The sequence below is a fragment of the Vicugna pacos genome, chromosome 3 (assembly GCF_048564905.1).
Source record: "Vicugna pacos chromosome 3, VicPac4, whole genome shotgun sequence".
Taxonomy (NCBI): Eukaryota; Metazoa; Chordata; class Mammalia; order Artiodactyla; family Camelidae; genus Vicugna; species Vicugna pacos.
Genome location: NC_132989.1, coordinates 19,559,303 through 19,582,699, shown reverse-complemented (window position 1 = coordinate 19,582,699; position 23,397 = coordinate 19,559,303). Strand labels below are relative to the sequence as shown.

At 36.3% G+C, this 23,397-nt stretch overlaps 1 protein-coding gene across 2 annotated transcripts; it reads right to left on the bottom strand.

Moving 5' to 3' along the window:
* Positions 1-10,440: 10,440 nt before the first annotated feature.
* YIPF5 (Yip1 domain family member 5) lies at positions 10,441-22,966 on the bottom strand. 2 transcript variants are annotated; one of them, XM_072955729.1, is made up of 7 exons: positions 22,826-22,966; positions 22,587-22,712; positions 22,177-22,296; positions 15,869-16,041; positions 14,862-15,007; positions 12,677-12,858; positions 10,441-11,394 (listed from the first exon to the last, which is right to left on the bottom strand). In XM_072955729.1, the coding sequence occupies exons 3-7, from the start codon at positions 22,284-22,286 to the stop codon at positions 11,232-11,234; spliced, it is 774 nt and encodes a 257-aa protein (XP_072811830.1). In that variant the 5' UTR covers positions 22,287-22,296; positions 22,587-22,712; positions 22,826-22,966; the 3' UTR covers positions 10,441-11,231. The 2 variants fall into 2 exon arrangements, with proteins under 2 accessions (XP_072811830.1, XP_006204565.1); XM_006204503.4 differs by lacking the exon at positions 22,587-22,712.
* Between the last annotated feature and the right edge of the window lie 431 nt (positions 22,967-23,397).

Below are 23,397 nucleotides of genomic sequence, written 5' to 3'. Positions count from 1 at the left end.
TTTTAATTATTGTGTTTGTGTCAAGTTTGGCCAACTGCTACAGTAATATCACTTGGCTTGTTCTACTATAATTAATCCAGTAAGCGTACAAAGAAAACCAATTAGGACTATTTATAGCTCTGAAGCGAAGTGGAGATGAACTATTGCCCAAGTGCTATTACAGTAAATATGGGTTGTTGACATTCCTTCAAATTCTGCTTTAGGACTTTCAACCATTCACATTATTCTTCAACTATATAAACCTCCATGAAACAAAGAAAATTCCAATAGCAGATCTCACCAAACTTATTTTCAGACGTGCATATCAAGTTAAGTAACCGGGCACTTGTTTTACTTGAGCCAAATTGGGTAAATCACATTAAGGAAATGTTAACTAGTGTGCAAACACCAACTGCATTTTTTTTAAGTCTCTGTAATAAGGCACAAACATTATGTCGCTTCATGAGTCAGTCCCACAGAATGAAAAGTGAGGTCAAGATTCATATTGTTTAACTAGATTCCCCCGAGTCCGGATAATAGTGAATTATATGTAGATGAAAGGAAATACAGATCTGGCACAAAAGGGGAAAATCTGTATCAGAGATGACTTTTTTTTGAAGAAATAATCCCTCACTTACAAAGAACAAATAAAAATTGTATACAAGACCGCTGGTTCACTGTTTAGGCACAATACAAACAAATTAAGTCCCAAGTAATTACACTGACAATTATAAGAAAAAATTTGTCCAAAACTATGGCTACCAAAGGGGAAAGGAGTGGGAGGGATAAATTAGGAGTCTGGGACTAACAGATACACATCAATAATATATAAAATAGATTAACAACAAGGACCTACTGTATAGCACAGAGAACTACATTCAATTTCTTGTAATAAGCTATAATGGAAAAGAATCTGAAAAAATATGTATGATGTATGTATATGTATAAGTGAATCGCTTTGCTATATACCTGAAATTAACATTGTAAATCAACTAAACTTCAATAAAAAATAAAACTGAAAAGAAAAATGTCCAAGTCCCCTGCATAACTGTGGCTGAGGCTACTACTGCTCACGGTGAAATGTACTACCTACCCCCTGCTGCCTGCTGCCTGCTTGCCGTTTACAAGGCAGCGATCAAGTCCTCAGCATTCTTTTGCTCAGTAAACCCACAGAGCCTCATAAGCAGATGCTGCAGTTAACCCCGTCCGGCAGATAAGACAACCGAGGCTGAGAGAGGACATTTCCACAAGACTCTAGTGGGGAAGCTGGCTTCTGAGCTCTAATTGGTCAGATTGCAAAGCCTGAGCTCTTAACTGATACATTTTCTCGGGACAAATAGGTTTTCAAATGTGGCGAGTTTGAGCTGGACTTGCGGATACAGCTGAAGCAGCCTGCTCTCTGTCTTGGGGTGAGAGCCCAGATCACAGCTTCGGTAGATCTGACTTATAGGCTCTGGTTTTCCCCCACCCACAGGGCAACCAGCTCCAGAGCACACAGTTAGGTTTGTTTTCTGAAAAATAGCACCCTGCCTGCGCATAGTCTTTTGAACTCTGTAAAGCCATTTCACATAGATGGTCTCTTTTGATCCTCCAGTGAAGTGAGAGGAGAAACCATTTTTAGTGCCATTTTACAGGCAGTATAAAACTTAACTTTATCCAGTCCTATCTTGGGTGAGGGGCAGCACCAGAGGGCAAAGCTGGTTACTAGCCCTTCCCCTAAGCGCTTTCCCCTTCTGCTTGGCCCTCCTTGTGAGGGAAGGCATACCCAACTGTATACAAATTGTAACTGCCCTGCCCACAGGAATTCTCCAGAAGCTTGCTAAACAAAGTAACACCTAGTAGGAACAGAGCTTCGTGTTCTGATGTAATCTAGAATTCAGAACTAGAGGCAGACATGTGGAGCTCATGTCAGAACAAAGCCAGAAGTCACTAAGTCAGTAATCCAAACCTCAAAGAGGTAGCTCAGCTTCTGATTTGTTGCCAAAAAAAAAAAAAGAAAAAGCCTTTTGAGAGAGGCAAGGTTGCAAGACTTTAATTCAATTATCAGCTCAATGCTGTATGTATGATTTATTTTTTCTAGTTTGCCCTTAGGATCGAAAATAAACTATAAGGCAGTGGATCCTTTCAGAAGTCATCACGTTTTCAAGTTTTCTTCTTGCTGAGAATGACAAACCTCAGAGTATTAGTAACTTCTGCTGGGAAGACATGGGCTGCAACGAAAGTATACAAAGGGTATTTCAACTACACTTGAGAATGTTTTTACTTTTCAACCTAGAGGCAGGGCACATGGGTATTTATTATATTACACCTTTAAAATATTATTATATATTATATCCTATGGTAAGTGTAAAAACCAAATTATTAAAGAAAACAGACCCCAAAACTCCCTTCCCTTTGCAGCATTACCTTTTGAGAGCCAGGCTGTTTTTTCCTGTACGTCCCAAGTCGCTGAAATGGACGTAATTTCTTTCCTAAAGAGTAGCACAGCGTTTATTTTGTCCAAAACATTCTAGTTATTGAACTAAGGAAATGGCTACTGGATTTTTTCAGAGGAGTCATGTCATACCCCAGGAGGCCTGTGCTAATATAGATAAAAGTCCCTGGTACATTGGAGTGAATTAGCCTATTTTTATAAGCTTGAGAGGGACAGTGATGAACTTCAAAAAAAAAAAAAGGACTTAACTCTAATGTTAGAGTATCTAACTCTGGCCTATGGACCATGTGACTGATTAATAATATTTTTCAATGCAATTAGACTAGAAGGACAAAAACTTAAAAGCCAAAATTACATTAGGAGTTACTGGGGTGAAATCACACTTTCTTTCTAAGATATAGTTAAAACTTCTTCCAGTCAATTCAAAAGGTCTGGAAAAGAGCATCCAATCATTAATTCTCTCACTTAATGAAGTATTTGTGCCAGGTGACAAATGTGTGTGTGTGTATGCTTTTTTTTAAACAAAGAAAATATCATTTTATATACACACACACACACACACACACACACACACTTTCACGTAGCCTGATAAAATTAGTAGATATGCAACACTTTCATATACAGTGTATAGTCTTCTCAAACATGACAGATTTTATTACCACCTCAAAAGTTACATGCATACTTACATATTTTATATTTACATACATGTTATATACAACATATACAGTAATACATATTACATGCATGTTAAATTTGTATTTCAGAACTGGAATGTATTAAGGAATCTAAGACAACTTCATTTGAGAGAAAAGTAAAGCTCAAAAATGACTTAATCAAGGTCTCCAACTTCTTAGCAGGGCTAGAGCTCAGATACGTATTTTCCATTCTCAGTTCTCAATTCAAAATTGTGCAAAAAATGTGTCATTCTTAGACTCACAGAGAAGAGTCCAAGGGCACTCAAAATATCAGTTGTAAGGAAAAACATTCATGCAGAGTATTCAGCTTGTAAGGAGGAAGCCAAAAGCAGGGTTTTGCTCCCAGTAGGCACTTAATAGCTTGGAACTGCATTCAACGGGAAAAGCTCATTGAACTAGGGTGGGAAACAGCTCCTGAGTCCAGGAACCTCAAGGGACTATTGCTCCCCATATTCCTTGAAAAAATATATCCAATACATTTTCTCCATCACTAGGAGGTGAAATATTTGGTTCACCTACTTTCTTGTTCAAGAACTGAGAATAGGCAACATAAAACTTTGATATGCAAAATATACACTATAAATACATTTCATTTCTGTATCAGAGTCAATTACAGTTTGAACAGACATAAACAGAACACTAGGGTGAGACACTGAAAGGACAGAAACAAGGAGGTAAGTATAGAAGCCATACCCTAGGCATTTGTCTTTTAAATGGTGATAAACTACTTATTTTTCAAGCTTTTTAACTGTTCCAATTCATAGGTTCTGCTCTGGATCAGAATATTATAATTGCCAATGTGGAAGAAGTTATTTTTGGAGCAGTACTGGCAGCCAGAGCACACCCAGTCTGTGGGACAGGTGGAATGAAGCCCATTAGGGTGGTTGTGAATGGATACCCTCTTCCAGACCTTGGCCAGAGAAACACAGTCCCCTGCTCGAGTCTTAGAGGAGGGTGACATGACCCCATTTCCAATAAGGAGAGAACAAAAAGACCCAATCTCTCCTGCAGTGTAAGCAATTTAAACACTGCTGCAGTACTGAGTTTCATTACAAAATTCATTTAAAGAATCAACATACCTTTTTTTTGTACTTAACTGCTTTTTATGTCGCATTAATAGGCTTTATTTTGATACAGTAAAAATTTCCTATCAATGTCTATATGACATAGTGTAAATATTAAGGCAAATTCCTTAGCGTAACTTTGTACAATCTCTCCAACCTTTCCCCTGCTGATTTTCTTAAGGCCCCAGATTAGCCTTGACTTTCGTACTCTCAACTTCCACTCTGCTTCTAGCTGGGTCCTGGTTGAGACAGAGTTTCCATGGTTTGTTCATAAATGATTCTCTCTTATTTTTGTGATATGATAAAGTAAAAATCAGAAAATCAGTGTGACTCATGTCAAATATTAAAGTCTAACTTTGGTTCAAAGTAGATGATCAAAGGTAGCCATGTTTAAATACCATTCACATCACTGGGGATGCAGTTTAATCTTTTATTACCATAGAAATGACTGGATCTTTTATAGAAAAAGCCAAAACCATGTTATCTCACCAGGAAGATTGTGACCTAGACCAAAGTCAGAACAGAATATGGTCTGAAAAGATGGTAAAAATTGAGCCTATTTAAGCATGACCTTGTGGCATAGATATTCAAGGAGCATCTGAACTGGCATTTAAGCTAGGAGATATTGGTCAATATGAATGCTCAGGTAGTAATTAAAATGTACCACATTTAAACAGCACAGTGTTTTTTAAGAAAGTGCATTAAAAAAGCAAGCCTACTTACAGGCCATAGGACATTACAGGACATTAAAAATAGAATGCCAAAGCAAACAAATGCCCTCAAAGCAACCCCATCCCAAGGGGGAAAAAGAAGGAAACCATTCTAAATCATTTTATTAAGAAATTCAACTCAAAGTTCAATTAAAATTTATATAACTGATTTCTGCATATGTCTGATTTGGAGATGTTGTTTTAGGCCTTTTAACTGTAACTGTGGTAAAACTTAACTCTTGGAAATTTAAATAGAAACACATTGGGTAACAAGGCCTAATTTGAACAGCCCATCTTATACATTTGATCTTATCTCTAAGGATGAGTATTGATAAAATTAAAACACAACTGAGTTAAATGCTCAAGGATGTCCTGAAGTTTCTAAATTCTATGGGCATACAGACCCACTCAAGGAGAAATTTTAAATGGGCACATTTCGAACTTTTTTTTTTTAAAGCTATATAAGAACAGTGACCTAAAAATGACACTGCTGGAATAACTCTTCTAAATGGTCAAGAAAAGAAAAAAGGCAGCTCACTTTAAATGAAATCTCCATCCTAATGCAGGAATAATTTGAAGTGTGGGTGTGACATAATTCTTTAAGCAATATTCACAGTCCACTGCGTAAGAGTGGAATGAGAACCAAAGAGCAATGCCTTCTGTTAATATGGATGTGACATGTATGTTTCAACAAACCAGAGAAAACTATACTCGCAGGAAATAAAGCTATTAGAGAATAAAATTGACATTCTCAGAATTCAAACTGGGTTTAAATAATGGCCAACCTTAGCACTATTAAAAGCAAATGTGACACTCCAATAATAAAAGATGCCAATACCAATGCAGCACTATTTATAATTTTTAAAAGGAGGTACAAAGATCCCAACTGTTCAACAGTAGGGGACTGCTGAAGTAAATGTAGCTGCTCATATAATGATATCCAGCTATTAAAGAGTAAAGTAAATTTCAATGTTCAACACACATAATGATGCCCGTAACAGATTGTTAAGTTAAAAAAAAAAAAAAGATGGCTTTGAAAACACTATGCTAAGTGAAAGATGCCAGAAGCAAAAGGCCACATTTCATGCTTCTATTTATATAAAATGTCCAGAATAAGCAAATCCAGAGACAGAAAATAAACAGCGGTTGCCAGGGCATGGGAGGTGAGGAATTGAGAGGTATAGGAGTGATAGAAATTTTCTGAAATTAGATAGTGATGATGGCTGTATAACATTGTGAATATACTAAAACCACTGAATTGTACACTTAAAAACTGTTAAATTTTGTTACATGAATTTAAGTTTTTAAAAAAGGCACCTGCATGTGTATTCCTGTGTATAGAAGCCACTGGAGGAAAAGAAGGAGGGTAAGAGGGTGTCTGTGTGTATGGTCTGCTAACATGCACACCAATGTATATGAAGAGTGAGTTGTGTGGGGAGTGAAATTTGGGGGGAGGGCAATTTCACTTCATTTTGTTTTCCTCTGGGCAAAAGCACTATATTGTTTTTTCCTCTGTTTGAGATCTAAAAATACAGATGTTCTGGCAGGTTGCTCTACCTCTCATCCTCTCATGATTTAAAAAATAATTTGACACAGAATTTATATATCATAGAATCTACTCACTTTAAGCATACACTTTAATGATTTTAGTAAATATACAGTTGCATAACCATTATCACTCAAAAAGTTACATCCTGTTCAACTGCAGTCAGTCCCCACTTCCACCTCCAGGCAACTACTGATTTACCTCTAGAGATTTGTCTTTCCGAGAAATTCATAAAAGTTGAATCATACAGTATGTGGCCTTTCACATTTGATTTTTTTTTAACTTAGCATATTTTCAAGAGTCATCCATGTTGAAACATCTTATCAATAATCCATTCCTATTCATTGCTGTATAGAGGTCTTATTTTTTATTATAATGATGATGTGCAATCAGAAAAGGAATTAGACATTCCCATCTTGAAGATTACAACAAATAAAATAATAGGGCTTTTAGGATCATCGATTGCCTAATAAAAAGACTTTACCAAGTCCTACAATATTATCAAAGATCACAAAACTGCAAACTGTAAGCAAATGCGTCATTAAATTTTACAGACATTGGTTTGAACTATATTCACCTGGGGGAAAAAATCAAATATCCATATTGCTTTCTCTATTTTTACAAGAACCCAGATTAGGCCAAGTAGGTATAAATTTACAAGCATCTTAAATGTTTCTACTGAGTACTTCTTTGTTTTCTCATTTTTGAAATTCCTTTTGTGCTGCAAGTGTTGAAAAGTTATTTAAAATACCGTAATGCCTAAGTAATCACCCTACAAGCAAGCTATCAACAGATTTAGAGACAGTTTCAGGAAAAAAAAAAATTATATATGCAAGGTAAGCCTAATTAGTTAAGCTCACAAAAAAATGTAATATCCAATTTTTAGAACCCAATGTGCTCAAGAAAGCATTTGAGCTTTTAAATTAGGAGAACAGCTCTGCACTTAATTAGTCCTCATTTGAGTATGTAATCATTTGATTTGCACAACAGAGGACATTGTGTTCCATCAGCAGGTAATGTTCTTCATTAGACTAGGAACTTCGTGTACAAGGGCAGAAGAAATACTGCTATCTGTGATGCAAAAATCAGAACTACACACTGATTTTATTCTTCAGGTTTTATGGCCACCATTCTGAGATACACATTCATTAATAATAATATAAAACACTTTTGACTAAGTAATCTGCCAATCTCCAGAAATCAACAATTTAGTATGTTTCATTTTTCCTATGGCCCAGTTACAAAACGGATATATATTCATAAAGAAAGCAACTTACTGAAATGTAAGTAATAGTAATGTACTAAAATTCAAACTTCAATCATTTGGATGGTGGCAGAAGTATAGTTAATTAAAAAACAATCATTTCTTCATTGGTGGTGTAAAGTAGTATCAGCATAGATTGTGGAGAAAGTCATAAGGATACGCTTTATTTAAGATGTTTGAAACTAAACACTATATGCTTGACAAGCTAACGACAGATCATATTTATCTATTCATTAAAGCACCTGAAGCAATTTTTTCTTAAGGCATTTCTCATAAACTTTGATATCTTGTTATTGCCACTCCTTCCCCCAAATCCTAAATACATCCTAAAAAGAAAAGAGAAACTCATTAGCTACAACTCTCTTTGAAAAGGTACTTATGTTTTCGCCTGATACTAAATTTGATTCAAGTTGTTTTGAAACAAGCATATTACTAATGCAAATTTCTTGAGAAATAACCTTTCACTTCCCAATAAATTGGAATTTGTAAAAATTGAGATTACTTGGTAATCAGTAGTTGGAATGCGACATAACACTACAAAATGAATCAGTGGATACTTTGTGAGGACAGATTTCACTTGGGGCCACTATATGGGTAGGAAGCTCGCCTGAGCTATCATTTAAGGAAGGCCCACTGCTATTCTTTGGTAAGTATTCCTCATGCTATGATCTGTACCATGCTGTGTTTGTTGGAAAACTGGCACTACTTTATGAAAGGCTAAACACGGTGTTTTATATATATATACATATATATATATACACACACATATTTTTATATATATTTATATATATATACACACACACATATTTATATATATATATATAAATATATATAAAATATATTTTTTCCTCCTACAGGGCAAGTTAAACAAATTGTAGGAGTTATTACATTAAATATGCTCTAAATGACAATAGGCAGATCTCAAAATGCAGCCTTGATTTTTCATGATTCTTAATGATTGCATCAGAGACCTATGAGATTATAGAGATAATTATCCTTAGTTTGGGAGTATATCTGAGTTGAGCAATGCCTATCAAAGTTAAATACACATACTTGCAAAATGTCATATGTACAGTACTTAGATCCTACCCCAAATCATGTCATTGGAGACATTTTAATAAAATTCTCTTTCATTGGATGGCCAGTAACTAAGGACAGTTAGTATTTAAAGATGCACAGAATTTTTCATTATCTGCCTAGCTATATCTGGAGAAAGTTTGCCTAATCCTACAAGCCTTGTTATATAGCTCTTGAAAACACCCACTGGTAAACATGGTATGGTATTATAGCAAAGTCATAAAACACACATTTACAGTGTATGTAAAATCAACTAGCGGTCCTTGGCACACATGCTTGCATAAACAAGTAACACCCTGGCCTGAGTGAGTGGACCTGCACCCTCCACTCACAGTGAGTTTCAGTTCCTCAGTGACCGTCACTGGATAAGCTTTTACTTATGCTGAGAGTGTCTCCAGTACTTCAAGGTATATGTATGTTTTTAGTATAAAATGGGCCCTAAAGCAAGCCAGTTGCTCTACTTGATACTTAAGAAGCAAAAAACTATTCCAGTGCCAGAGGTAAAAGCTGCCACACGGTATTTTTGAGACATACTACATCAGTTTTTAAAGTATGCATAAATTTGGCTATATATACTGTATTTTTTATTTAAGAGAATTTTATAAGGGACATTTTGGCTACACGTGACTCTTCATGTAACCAGGCAAACTCCAGAATTCAACTCTTGCATCAAAGGCAACACAACTGCTTAGCTGTTTTGACAGAATAACAGTTAAATATAAAATCGTTTTTCACCTAATCATTTTGGACTTAAATAAAACACAACTAACAGCAAAAACCACTACAACATTGATTTAATTTGTTGAGGGTGGAGGCAAAAAGCAAGAAAACAGTTTTACCCATTGGGAAATTGCCTGAAGATTAATGGTCTTAAGCCTAACCAACAGTGGGAGAAATTTAATTCCCAAAGCTTCATCTACTCTGCTCATTAGGAATAATCAGATATTAACAGAAGGCATCCATTACATTTGCCTTAACAAGAATGGTGCACATTTATAAAGAGACTTGAAAACAGCAAAAAGGATACTATCCAAGAATTATAACAAAAATATTATTCTAGAAGAGTTTGGTAAGTTTAAAAGCTCAGCCAAAAACTAATTAGTAGTAAATGCATTTGTCCAGAACATTAATTTAGTGAAGAAAAATGTATTTGTGTGATCCCAGAGATTAGAAATCATCATGATCTTCTTTTAGAAGTATGTTTTATTATCTTAACCTTTTACAATTGAAAACTAGCTCTAAAAAAGAACCATTAGTATGTCAGTTTGGCATTTCTTTTTATTTAGTCTGAAAGTCTCCCCTTTAAGAAAGGCAACATTCTTCCTCCTATCAAGGCACCTTTCTCATAATTATAAGTGCGCTTAGTCCAAAGAGAGAGGCAGTTTCTCCAGAAAAAGCTGATCATCAGTATACAAGATACAGTATTTTCTTACAGATCCTCTGACATGAGAACATGACAATATTAACCAAATAAACTTAATGCAAGGAAATAATATTCTAACTCAAAGCAAATTGCTTCTTGTTTAATCTCATTTTTTCTTATTCTGTATCAGACAAACTCTATTCTTAAAGCTCAGAACAGATTGGGAATACAAGTCAAAACCAGACCCTAGTTAAAGAAAATGGGACGCCGAGAACAGTGGTTTAACAAAAGCAAACTCAACAACACAGTTTAAATTAACTGGGAAATTTTTAATTAGTAAGCATCAAATGCACTTTACATGGATAACTGCAATACTGAAACTGTGACAGTTTAAATATTTTTCTCGGGAAACGTGGAGATCCAACTCTGAGCATTAATGTGGCCAGTCGTGGTCACTACAGTGTAGTTAATGCTGAGACCTAAACAGGTGTTCACATTTCATGTCTACAATCAGGTAGACTGTGAACCACTTGTACTGCTGAATTTTAGCCAAAATTCCATGAGATAATTCAAAGAAATGTCAAATTTTCGAAGTGCAAACTCATGAAACTCTACACCGGGATCACTTTTTTGCTTCAATTGCATCTGGCTTGAGAATACAGTTTTTCTTTCCTAATTTCTTGGAAAAATATTTTTCCAGTAAGTCTTGTATCTTCATGTACTATGGGCTGTTTTTAAGAAAGACTATCAACTCTGTGGTTAGTTTCCCACAGTTGATAAAAATCTATCAAAAACATTATAATATATAATTAGAAAGGAAAAAAGTTGTTTTTCTAAGGCTGCAGGAACAGGATTTTTTGTATATCTTATTTGTATAAGCACAAACACTTAAACTTAGTCATACTGCAGGTAAATCCAATACAGTATTCAAAAGTTCTATAAAAATGAACAAAAGATGCACGTTTACTTCCACTGCTCCAATAGGCAAACGTTAGATCTGCATGAGAGTTGCACTGTAGCAGTTTGCTGGTCCAATTTAAGAGTTCAGTCCTTTTTTGTTATTTGGCCCAATGATGTCCACATCCCAGATAAATTCAGTTCAAAAAACAGAAATGAGGGCAAAGACTCCGTATAACAAAGCACAAGGGTATGCTACTAGAAGTTGCTGTCCTTCCATGGCTAGTGCAGAAATAAAAATTTTGGAAGCAGAGAAACTACACCATCCAATAATTCCAGCAGTGAGAATGATTCCTACCATTCCTCTGTAACAGGGGGAGGGGAGAGAAAAAGCAGGAGGTCAGTAGATGAGATTAGTTATGTAAGAATGCTACCATAATCAATTCTACAAAAAGCATTTAAAAACCCACATGGAGACATCTGCAGAAATAATCAATTTTTTTTTCAAATGCTGAAATGTACCTCACAGTGAATTCAACGATGCTGAATTATTTCATGTGATAAAAAGCTCATTTGTAACAATTTTGCTCCTTTTAGCACATAATTTCTCAACTTGGCAGTACTGATACTTGGGCTGGATGGGCTGTTCTGTCCATTGTTAAGTCATAAGATATCAGTAGCATCCTTGCCTTCCTCACTTTTGACAATCAAAATTGTCTCCAGACATTGACAAATGTCTCCTGGGAGCAAAACTGTGCCTGGTTGGAAAACACTGCCTTAGTAGAAAATAGTCTATAAAATTCAAATATATCAGTCTTAACAAATGAGAAGATGAAGCAGTTTCCACACTGAAAATCTGGAGCATTTTTATCCAAAGCAGGAACACTGTGAAGCCATCATCTTGAAAAATCTCCAGCATGAAAGAGTTGATAAATGCTCTTCTGAAACCTCTGTTTTCACTCTTTAAGTGCAACAAAGCTCAATCATTGGTCGTGTCCAGCACCAGCCACAGGGAGGACCCTGAACTGTTGAGACAGCTTCTGTCTACTGGCCAGCAGGAGCAACTTTATTAGCAGTAACTTACACCCTTCTTTTTTAACCTCCCATCAAATATTATTTAAAAATTACACATTTAGGGCTGTTTAAAAGTACAAGTGAAAACTACTAGTAGGCTAGTAACAGTCTCTTGCCATAAAAAGGTGTTCTGCTTTCAGTTAAAAGGCTGCCAAATAGAGAGTCTGTGTTTATTACTCGCTGACTTAGCATATGCCTGACATCTTTAAGAAATCAGATATAGCCTTAAAAATATCAGAGAGAAGTTAATTATCATTTCAACAACTTGACCTTTTCCATGCAATATTTAAGTTAACAATCTCCACTGGTCCAATCCGGTTACAGACACTGGTAAGTACACACAAAACTAGTGAAATTCTTTCTCATAGGTAAAAGCAGAAATGGTATAAAAGATTTTTTAATTTACTCTCATTTCCATTATTCATTACTGAAAAGTATGTAGCCCAGACTTCACTTACAAGAAGCACTATCTAGTATGTTTGCTGAATCAGTGATACATCTCAAACTGATGTGAGGTAAATCTTGTTACACAGAATTCGTCAATCAACCCCCAAAATAAAGACCAGTACTTACTGCAAAGAAAATATCACTGCAAAGCTGGAAAGTAGGATCATGGGGAGAAGACAATATCCAAGGACACTTGCCACACAACCAAAGGAAACACCAGTCATACTCATTAAGTTTAGTAAACAAAACATTCCTAGGCATCCAATTGCACTGATCCCATATACATAGCCAAACTGGATTTTGCCAGCCTACAGGGAAAGGAAAGATTACAGGTTAAAGAGCAAAAGTCATTTTTGGCCTCTTTCACCTAAAATGATACATGTAGAAGATATTCAGTCTGTGAGCAACAAAATCCACAGAGGTGTCTACTTCTTACGCAGAGAAGTAAAACAGTGAGCAAACTGAGTTTTACATCTTTCTTAAGAGATGTAAAGAATCCACCTCTCAGGGGAAGGGTACAGCCCAAGTGGCAGAGCACATGCTTAGCATGCACTGCGTCCTGGGTTCAACCTCCAGCACTGCCATTAAATAAATAAATAAACAAACAAAACAAACAAACAAACCTAATGATCTCCTCCAAAAAATAAATTTAATTTAATTTAAAAAAATAAAAATAAAGGATCCACCTCTCAATCAATACACAGATACTTGGTTTCTCCTTTTCTAGTTACCATCTGAGGTTGGCATAGAACTCAACAAATAATGACATAAAATCATGGTACGATCACCTAAAGCAGAAGATTTCTAAAAAGAAATCAGGCTGATTTTAGGCAAATAAACTACAGAGACAGGATGGAAAGTCATTCAGATGTCTGGACAATAGTATCACTTGAAAGCACCCAACTCCACCAAATCACCCTAAAGCAATTTATTCTCATTGACAGATGTGGCCATAATGTTCCTAACAGCAGAAATAATGTCATCATTTACTATAAATGGGTGTTACAGGAGTTAGGAGAAAGGAAGCAGGATAAGCAGGAAGCCACGGTCTTATGGGGAGGGAAGGAGAAAAGTGATGAACAACTAGGCATGAGATGAATAAATGGAAGATTTTTTTTTCTTTCATTATTTTCCCAAACTGTTGGTTGATTTATACAGCCCTTTGAAAAACAAACAAAACAAAACAGACAAAACTTTAAAAGTTCTGCTTCTGTAAAAGACATCACTGAACAGTCTTCGGACAGTCAAGGTTAGCTCAATTGGAGTTACAACACTCTTAGTCAAGCTACCTGAACAAACGCTGCATTCGGGTCACACTAGCACTAAAATCAGTCCACAAAAAGTTCCTGGTTTGTCAGATGTTTGACATATAAAAGTTAATTGCAAGAATGCCTCTATGATTACGTTAAATGGAAAAATCCTTGGGATTTTTGTTAGAATCAGTATTTATTTGCAAACACTTGATTGAAACTGTTGAAGTTTAAAAAGGCTCAGATGAGTTCACTGACAAATTCAATCATGTAGTAATAATAAAACCTTACACTTGTACAGGGCTTTAAACTTCTCAAAGTGCTCTCACATAACCTGCCTTGCTTACCCTCCAAAGCAATCTTCTTAGGTGGGAAGCACAGGATTATCCATCAGAGGGAGCTGAAGGATTAAATGACTTGCTAAAAGACACAGTAGGAGCACTGAATTTATGCCCAGCTTTTCTGACTAAAAATCCCATCTTCAACCTATTATATCACTTATCTGTTCTAATTCAGAGATATAGGATGAAATAAAACAAAACAAACATTAGCAATTATCTTTACAACTTTTCATTTTCAACATGCTTTAACATCCTTAGGGAGATAGGAAAGGGACTAAAACCCGTTGTCTTTTAATGTTTCAATTCATTATACGTTAAACCAGCACTGCTACAAAAAAACACACTACCCAAGGACTAGAGATTTAAAAAAAAGCAATAAATATATAAATATAATATAAATATAATATATAACTATAATATAAATAATTTAAATTTTGTCAGTTTCTGAAAAGGAATTTTGTTGAGACTAAAGCCACACATGTTATTTATTTATTAATATTGATTCCCTAATAATTGGACCACTTATTAGAACAAGAAATGATTTCTAAATATACAGTATTTATTATCAATGGAGAAGTGATGATTAGGTATAAATTCAAGCAACTCAATACTATTCAAGACACATCAAAGACTTGGTGTGTACGTAGAGTTTCTGTAATGGCTCTTGGTGGAACATTTAAAGACCGTTCTTTGCCTCACACTGAGAGCTAAAAATCTTACCAGTAACAATGTGGCTCCAAAGGCAAGGCAAAAAACCATTGGTCCTGCCAAATCAGTCTCGTTCATGATGCTGCCATCTGCTACTTTTAACGGGTGTAACACTGTGAGTGTTTTTTGCCAGATGTGGTCAAAATTGATACCTAATTCTACAGAAAAAGAAAACAAGGAAGTCAATGAGGATTTGTGAGATACACCTTTAGTTTACTAGAATCCATGTTAGAACAAGAGAAAAAGTGAAATAGCATCAAAAGAGGATCTAGCAAAATCAGATGAAATTATTTTGGTGAGCCCTCACTATCAGTCTTAGTACTGATTATGGTGCTTATTCCACAAATACCCAATCTCTGGTCTGGTGTTAGAAAAGGATACGGATATGATGAAAAAGACACTCCGAGCTGTGACTGCACAGCAAAGACTACAGTCAGGGGTAGCAGTACAGGGCTCTGTACCTGGGGCTTCAGGAACACCTGGAAGCCCCATGAAAACGTACACAAAACTACGTCTCTAGGCGTATGTGTGAATTTTGCTGAGGATAACATGCATAGCATTCACTAGACTTCCAAAGGGTATCAGATCCAAAAGAAAAAAGAAAAAATGTTTAGAACTACTACTTTTTGGGTTTTGGGATACAATTTGAAAAACACCATTATTTTTTATTGATATCACTAGTTCTGGCAGCTTACTTCTGTGTAGAATAATTAATACCATGCTATTTATTTCCTCTCATTTCTTCCACTGGTAGAATTTCATCAAGAATCTGAAGTAAAAGTTACTCTGCTCACATACTGACATACTTTATTATCACTTTACAAAGATCTATTAAAAATCTGGACCCCTTTGGCTCAATGTGGTTTCCTACATACTCTTCAAAATGAGTTACTTAGTAGAAAACCTTTTTCTTCAACATTATTCTTTTAAAGAAAAGGGTAACTTCTCCAAATTAAGATTCATTTTCACTGACCAGCTGGATACCACAGAGTACTATCAAGCGTTGCAACCAACCCTACCTTCTAATAAAGGTGGCTCGTCCTCAAAGTTGTTTCCATAGAATGGCTGAGATGTAGTCGGAGTATACGCCTGAGTTGGCTGGAAAATCTGCCCAGTGTATGGCTGCTGTGGCTGCATCATGTCTGGAGGGACAAATCGGCCTTGGTGCGAGTAGTCATAGCCAGCATACTGTCTGTAAATCAAAGTAAGTTACATTTCTCAGAGTCATGTCAACGCCCCAAACTGATATGACAGGCAGAAAATGTCAGTCACGCAATTCCCAGGATATCTACTTTGCCAGTTTTATAAATGTGGTTGAAATGGTTACTAAGATCAAGCTGATTATCTACAATAAGTTGTCTGTGTTTTATAGAGAATCTTCCCGGATGATGCCAACACTCACTTATACAGCACTTAAGCATTTTACAAACTGTTAAGCTTTTAAACATCAGGGAGTCAACTTATGAAGACAGAAAACATTTTTCTGTTTTTCCCCATTTAGTGAGCATACATAAAGACAGCTATGAAATAAGTCATGCCCAAGACTATGAATAAAAACTTAGGATGACAGACTTTGTACTGTTATGTGAAAGCTTTCTGAATATACCAAAACATTATTAGCACACGTTGCATTTGAACAGTACTTTTAATTTTTCAAAGTAGTTGTACACCTATTGTCTTACTTGCTATGTCCTATAGGAAATCCTGAACTTTAAAGGGAGACTATTTTAGTAATGAAAACAACAGGGAACGGAAGAATACTGGACCAGTATATTTTAAAGACCTGTTTCATTATGTTCTGGAAAAATATGACTTACCTATCAATGGGATTAATCTAATTACATAGTAAGAAATAAAGAAGTAAATTAATTATTTTAAAGTAAGATACTTTAAAAAGGAGAGCTGAAAAGCCTTAGAGATCCTTTAGCCTAATTATCTTCTAAAAATTTACAGACTCCTTTTGATAAATATAAAAATCTAACGACCTCATTACTATTATTTGAGGTTTTAAAATTAAATCTAATTTTTAAATTAACTGAACATCTTGATTAAAAGCAAATCAAAGGCCAAGTTTCAACTACAAGCAGCCCTTTGGAAATTCCTATGGGATTCTCATGGCTTGCCACACTAGTCCAGTATATGCTTAAAAAAATACTAAGTACTTACCTGGCTATAAAATATAAAATTCACTGCAGCATTATTTTAGAAGCAAAAAATAGAAAACAAAACAATATAAATAGCTATCAATAAATATACTGTGATATGAGCATAGATTACTGTGCACCTATTAAAAGGAATGAGGCAGTTTTGTAGGCACTGGTAAGAAATGGCAATCAAGACATATTCAATGGTGAAGAAAAAACTAGTATCAGAATAGCATAAACCATACGCACTCATTGTGACTGTGCTTTTTGGAATATATATCCATGTCTATGTGTATGTGTATTATATGTATACTTAATTATGTAAGCAAAGGGATCTGGAAACAGGAGAAGCAGAAGGCTTAATTTTCAGGTATAAACTTTTGTACCTGTAAAAATGCTGTACATTTTTTATTCATCGAAATTAACTCTAAACTGTTATATGCAATATATAGATATATAATAACCACTGAAAATTTCTAAGAACATAAATAATAATCTTTTGAATGATGTGAAGCAGTGTTATAAGTATTTAATGTGAATTATCTCATATCAGTCTCACTACAACTCTAGGAGGTTAATTTCATCATCCTCTCCATTATAAAGATGTGGAAACTGAAATTTGAGTTAAAATGATCTGTCATGGGGGTGCCACAATTCAAAACTAGACTTTTTGATTCACGGGGTCAACTCTTATAACAAACGTAATAAAAATCACCCTCAACTCCTCCCTGACAGAGACAGTCATACATCTTTTTCTGTATATGCATTTCCACAGTCATTTTGGTATGCAAATATCTTGATTTCTATTTATTTACATACACACACACACACACACACTCACTCACTCTATCCCCACAGGGCTGGGTGGTTGGACTAGGACAAGAATCACATTTTCTGATTTAGTACAATATGCTATTGTGTGGATCTGTTAGGATGTATCATTAATCCACCTTGGAGTTTATGAAACAGCTAGAAAAGCTCCATATAACCTGCATAAACAGACTGTACTTTATTCTCTCTAGAGACAGAGAGAGCGAGAATATGAATATGAATGTGTATGCAAAAGAAAAAACAAAAAGAATGACACACACTAGTGGTTCTCAAACTGTTCAGTCTTAGGACTTATTATACTCTTAAAATTAAGAGCTCCTAATTTATGTGGGTTTTATCTATCAATATTTATCATTTTAGAAATAAAAACAGAGAAATGTTTAAAAGACTTATTCACTCAAAGTAACAATAAATCTGTTATGTTAGCATAAACATTTTTTATGAAAAAGTTATTTTTAAAAATTACTGAGAAAAGTGATATTATATATTTCTGGCAATCTCATTTATGTCCGGTTTAATATAAGACTGCTAGAAATTCTTATATATGCTTCCACATTCTATCTGTTGTGATACGCTGTTTTAGTTGAAGTATTTGAAGAAAACCTAGTATTGCAGAAAATCTAGTATTTTCCATTGTAGATGGAAAATAGAGTATTTTAATCACCTTTACAGATTATCAAGAATATTCTTTCTGATACATCAAAACTCAAAGCAAAGTGCTAATTTTTTAAACTTAAGTTGCAAGGTAGAAACTGAAACAATATTAACGAACTTTCAGTATCTGTCATGTTAGGATAAACTCATGTCTTGTTCTTCAACTGGATCTTCTCTTTACTCATGTATGATTTTGTAACACCATGCATTCGCCATTTAGAAAATACTTGTATGAGTTATGCAGATGTTCCAAATATTGACACACCTAATATAAAAAATATATATAAATATTCTAAAAATCACATTTATTAAAATCACCACTGATCACAAAGCTGGTTAATTATTGAGAAGGTAAGAAGTTCACAGAGATGGATACAAGTTTTCCAAAATCCTCATTTTTGTCTGAAAACTCTGATTATTGGCCACACATACTGTCAATTATTTTCCCTGAAGTAACAGATCACTGCATTCATTTTTGAGAAAATTCTCAAGTCTGAATAATCACTGTTTGTCTGCCAGTTGTTCCTTCCAATAAAAATGGTATCTTCTGTGAAAAAGCAGCTGATACAGCTTGAGACTCAAATTGCATAGGGGCTTTTCCTAGAGGTAATCATTGTATTTCAGTATGAAGTAGAAGTGCTTTGAGACTGTTTCCCATTTTGTCATATAGCATATTCAAAAAATGTGTGTCATCAGGGTCAGGATTTAATAGAACAATTCCGACAGCTTCAAGAGCATCCTTAAGTGAACATGGTTCCCCCCATGCCCTAACAAGTGTGTGATGGAGAATACAATGATTACTAGAACAATTAATGCCACTGTATTGATTCATAGTTGGGTATCAGAAGTTTTACCAATCGTTGCTTTTGCAGCATCAGTGCAAATGCCAACACACCTAAAAAGGTATGTAATGCCTTAGTACTGTTACAAAAATAGTTTTGACTTTAAAGCCTCTCTGAAAGGTCTCAAGGACCCTCTGGGGTCCGAAGACCATACTTTACATAAATTTCATGTAAGGAAAAGAAATACTGCAAGCAAATAAGAGCTTCAAAGGTGGCACAATCATCTCTTCTTCACTATGCAAGGTGATTAAACACAATACTGTGGAATTTTACAATTTTCCTTTTCTGGCAGGATCAGCTCAGGAAAATCCCTGAATCACTCCTGCTGGTTTTAAACTAAAATACAGTATGGTAGACATGACCTTTAGAGACTAAATCAATCCTTTAACAGCAAGAAAAGCTGCACATGGAAACCAATACTCTCATAAGCGCTTAGTATCAACAACAAAGCCTCTTAATATAATGGGTTGTCTACTTAAGTTCACCAAGCTCCTTAGATATTCCAAAAAGATAGTTATCTGAAGATGGAAGAAAAAAAAAACAGCTTCCAATATTTTAAAAAATATGTAATTGGCATTACTATATATTTTAAAGGCATATCTAGAATATAATGTGGGACCTGCCCAATATGGCATTCATATAACTCCACAGATTGAGGTCAAAGGGCCTTTTACTTTTTGCTTTTTTTTTTTGTTATAAGAATGTATGAATGATACTTGTGAAGTATCCACAGAGGAAACTATGCAAAATGTTAAAGCTGACTTCACAGGGCAAATGCAGAACTATGGACTAATAATAACTCAAATCAAACTTGAAGACAGTCCAAGTCAGATGCTCTCTGAACCTAGATTTTCAACAATAGAGATACAAGTTACAAGGTGATCTTTGTTACCAAGTTGGCATAACAAATAAAATATTATTTGATAAGCTGAGATGGACATAAAAATGTCATAGGGTTGCAGAGCCAACTGAAGGTACATATAGAAGTAGAAGAGTTCAATTTGTTTTTATAAAGTTCAGAAACCCAGTTTTTACTGCTCACACTTAGGCTTGTTTTCCTATGCATCATCTATTAGCTCATACCCGTTAACTGGCATTACCGTTTATATGAGCACCTGGAATAAAATGCGTTCTTTACTAGTACTGAAGCAATGCTCACTGGTACTTGACTTGGTTGGGATGGAATAGTCATAATAGTTGGCAACAGAGTATCTAAACTACTTCTCAGTGGAAAACTGAAGTGAGATGATAAGTGGAAAGAAAGATAAGTCACACCTTTAGCAGATGGGAACATGGACAGAAAGAAGCACGGGAAAGAAAGGCAAAGATATTTGAACTCAGGAGGCTGCAATTTAAATGGAATAGTTCTGCTGAATCCAAACATCAGTATTATTTGGTTAAAAACAGGCCTGCATACACCGACAGGTTTTCCCAAGCCCAGCTGCAGCACGTAGGCCAATCTTAACATTCAGATGGCTCTCTCAAATACCCAAAAATACACATTTAGGTAAATAAAATGGAAATTTCTCAACATGATTTTTCCAATTCTGCCCAATTAATTGATCAAAAGAGAGAAATCCTCAATGGCATGTAATTGAGAATTTGACATTAAGAAAAAAAGTGATTCACAGGTAGGATTATTTATATGCTCACTCTCATTAACATGTTAAGTTTTGGGTGGGGGAAAAGCTTTAGAATATATCAAATTAAGCAGATTCAAGGGGTCTACAGGTTGTAAAAAGTATAGCCTATATGAGACAAACCACACTGCTCAGGTGAATTTAATTTTTACTTTTTTTAAATTCTTGGGCACTTTCATTCAGATTTATTATTTAAATATGTTCTAATCCTAATGTTTCTCTCTGACTGGATACACATCCCTTCCATGCCCTCATCCTGGGGTAGTCTTCCTGAGGTTTTTAATTCAGGGTCCACACACGCACATCAGATAACACATAAACTGTCTGGACATTATATGCACATTAATGTGGGTGTTTGACTGTATGCATATATTTCTCAGAAATGGGCCCACCCTTTTCATAAGGTTCTCAAAGGGGTTAAGTAACCCTAGTATAGGAGACTCCTTCACTAGACAGGAGGCTGATTAACTGTAAGGTCCTAAGAAACAAAGAATATGATGTCCTAGGAAAAAACTGGTAAAAAACCTTCACTTTTTTGCCACAAACACCAGGGACTATAAAAGTACAGGTTTTGGTTTTTGTTTTTTTTAACAGTTCAGGGCTGAAAAGTTTGAAGTCCCTCCGCTTCAGTCTGCAACTGGTAACTTGCATGTACTGACTGACCATAAAGTTTTGGTGTGAGGAGTAGTAAAAAATAATCAGCTGCTATATGATAACCACCTGATGATTCATAGTAGGGAGCTAACACTATTCAATAGTGTCACTCATCACTCACAGTTAACAGATAATAAGGTCTGAAAGATGGACTTACTTATTTAACTACTAAACAAGTCATCCAAAGGTTTTCATTTTTAATTAGTCCTGTGGAGTAAATAGCCTATCTTCTAAGTACTTAAAGCTCCTATCCATATCTTAAATGATATACAAACCCTGTCACTAGGAAAACATTCTTCAACAATCTACCTTTCCACTCAGGCACACCTGAAAATTATGCAGAATAATTTATTATGCAGAATTATGCAGAATAAATAGTGCAATCCCTTCCAACTCAAACGATGTCACAGAAGTCCCCAGAGGCAGATTATGGGGGCGGGAGGGAACCACAATCCTGATAAGGGACACGTTCACACATGCAGTCTTGGGCAGAACCAAACATCCTGGGTACATGCTTCCACTGCAGTGTTGCTTAAATAAACGGCCAAAGTTGAAAAGTTACTTGCTATAGGGTCCTCCACTTCCTCCATAATCATAGGACTGCTGTGACTGGTCATCGATGCTGTAACTTGTCTGGTAGAAATCCGTGTTTAAGTTGTCAAAGCCTGCCATGGCAAATGATCTGCAATAGAAAAGAAACGGCAAAGACTGCTTATGGCCAAGGTCCTCTTGAATTCGATCCTGATACTTTGCTGAAGCAGATATCCCCATAAGGCAGCAAATAATTCTTCTAGCGTTTTGGGAAGCAGTATTTGGAGGGTGGGTTGCGGGGTGAAGGAAATGTCCAGTCCCTAAGTCAAGGCCTGGGAAGACACCTCCATCTCAAGGAGCTGATACGCCCTGGGTGAGGGGCAGGGACGTGGGAGGAGTGGCTCCAAGCGGTCTAAAATATCAACAACGATGACTCCTCACCTCGGGATACGGCTTTACAGCTGACAACGCCACTGCCTCCTTGCACAACAAAGTCTGGGCCTGCCAGGAAGGCGCGGACTCCAGGGAGGCCGCGCCTGAGCTGCAGGGGCCGCGTCACAGCAAGGCCTGAAAGGGAGCGAGGGTCTGAGCGAAAGGACCGGGGCGCGGCGCCGAGCAACAAGCCGCGCGGCCGGGTGCGGGAAGAAGCCGAACAGCGCGCCACGGAACTAGACACTCACCAAACGCGGAGGCGGCGGCGGCGGCAGGAGGTCCAGCAGCCTCCAATAATCCCCCAAAGCAGCTTAGGACCCGGTACTGGGCCCGTTGCTACGTGTCAGAAGGCCAAAGAACTGCTTCCGGGGCACATCAGCTCGCGCAGGCGTGTTAGCAGGTTTTGCGCTCTGGTTGGACAACGAAGGAGGAGGTGGGGGGGAGGACGCTATAGGGAGCATGCGCGGTATCGACCAACTGGTCCTGCGGCGGGCCAATGGGAAGAGGGAAAAACTTCCGGCAGCCTCGTTAGCGGTGGAGGCAAAAAGCGCAGGCGCAGCAATTGTTAGTTACTGTTTGGGAGGGAGCTCAGCAGACAGAGTGCCTGGAGGAAAGCGTGCATCGCTGAGCCTCTCTGCTGTCTGTGAGCTACAAACCTCGATGTCTCTGGACTTACTGTGATTCAGGCGCTGTGCTATAGTCTATGTGTATTATTTAATCCTTACAATTTAAAGAGATGGTTACTCTGTCGTTCTTTTATAGGTGGGGCTGTTAAATGTTCGTTTTACAACATTGAGTGCAGGGTTGCGTGATAACTCTG

What these genes read in the sequence shown, in the direction of transcription:
- YIPF5 (XM_072955729.1), bottom strand. Translation starts at nt 22,286, where the DNA reads ATGGCAGGCTTTGACAACTTAAACACGGATTTCTACCAGACAAGTTAC. An exon ending in AGTGGAGGACCCTATAGCAA is followed by an intron (nt 16,042 to 22,176) that starts GTAACTTTTCAA and finishes TTTGATTTACAG; the next exon opens with ACAGTATGCTGGCTATGACT. An exon ending in CGAGCCACCTTTATTAGAAG is followed by an intron (nt 15,008 to 15,868) that starts GTAGGGTTGGTT and finishes CTTTTTCTGTAG; the next exon opens with AATTAGGTATCAATTTTGAC.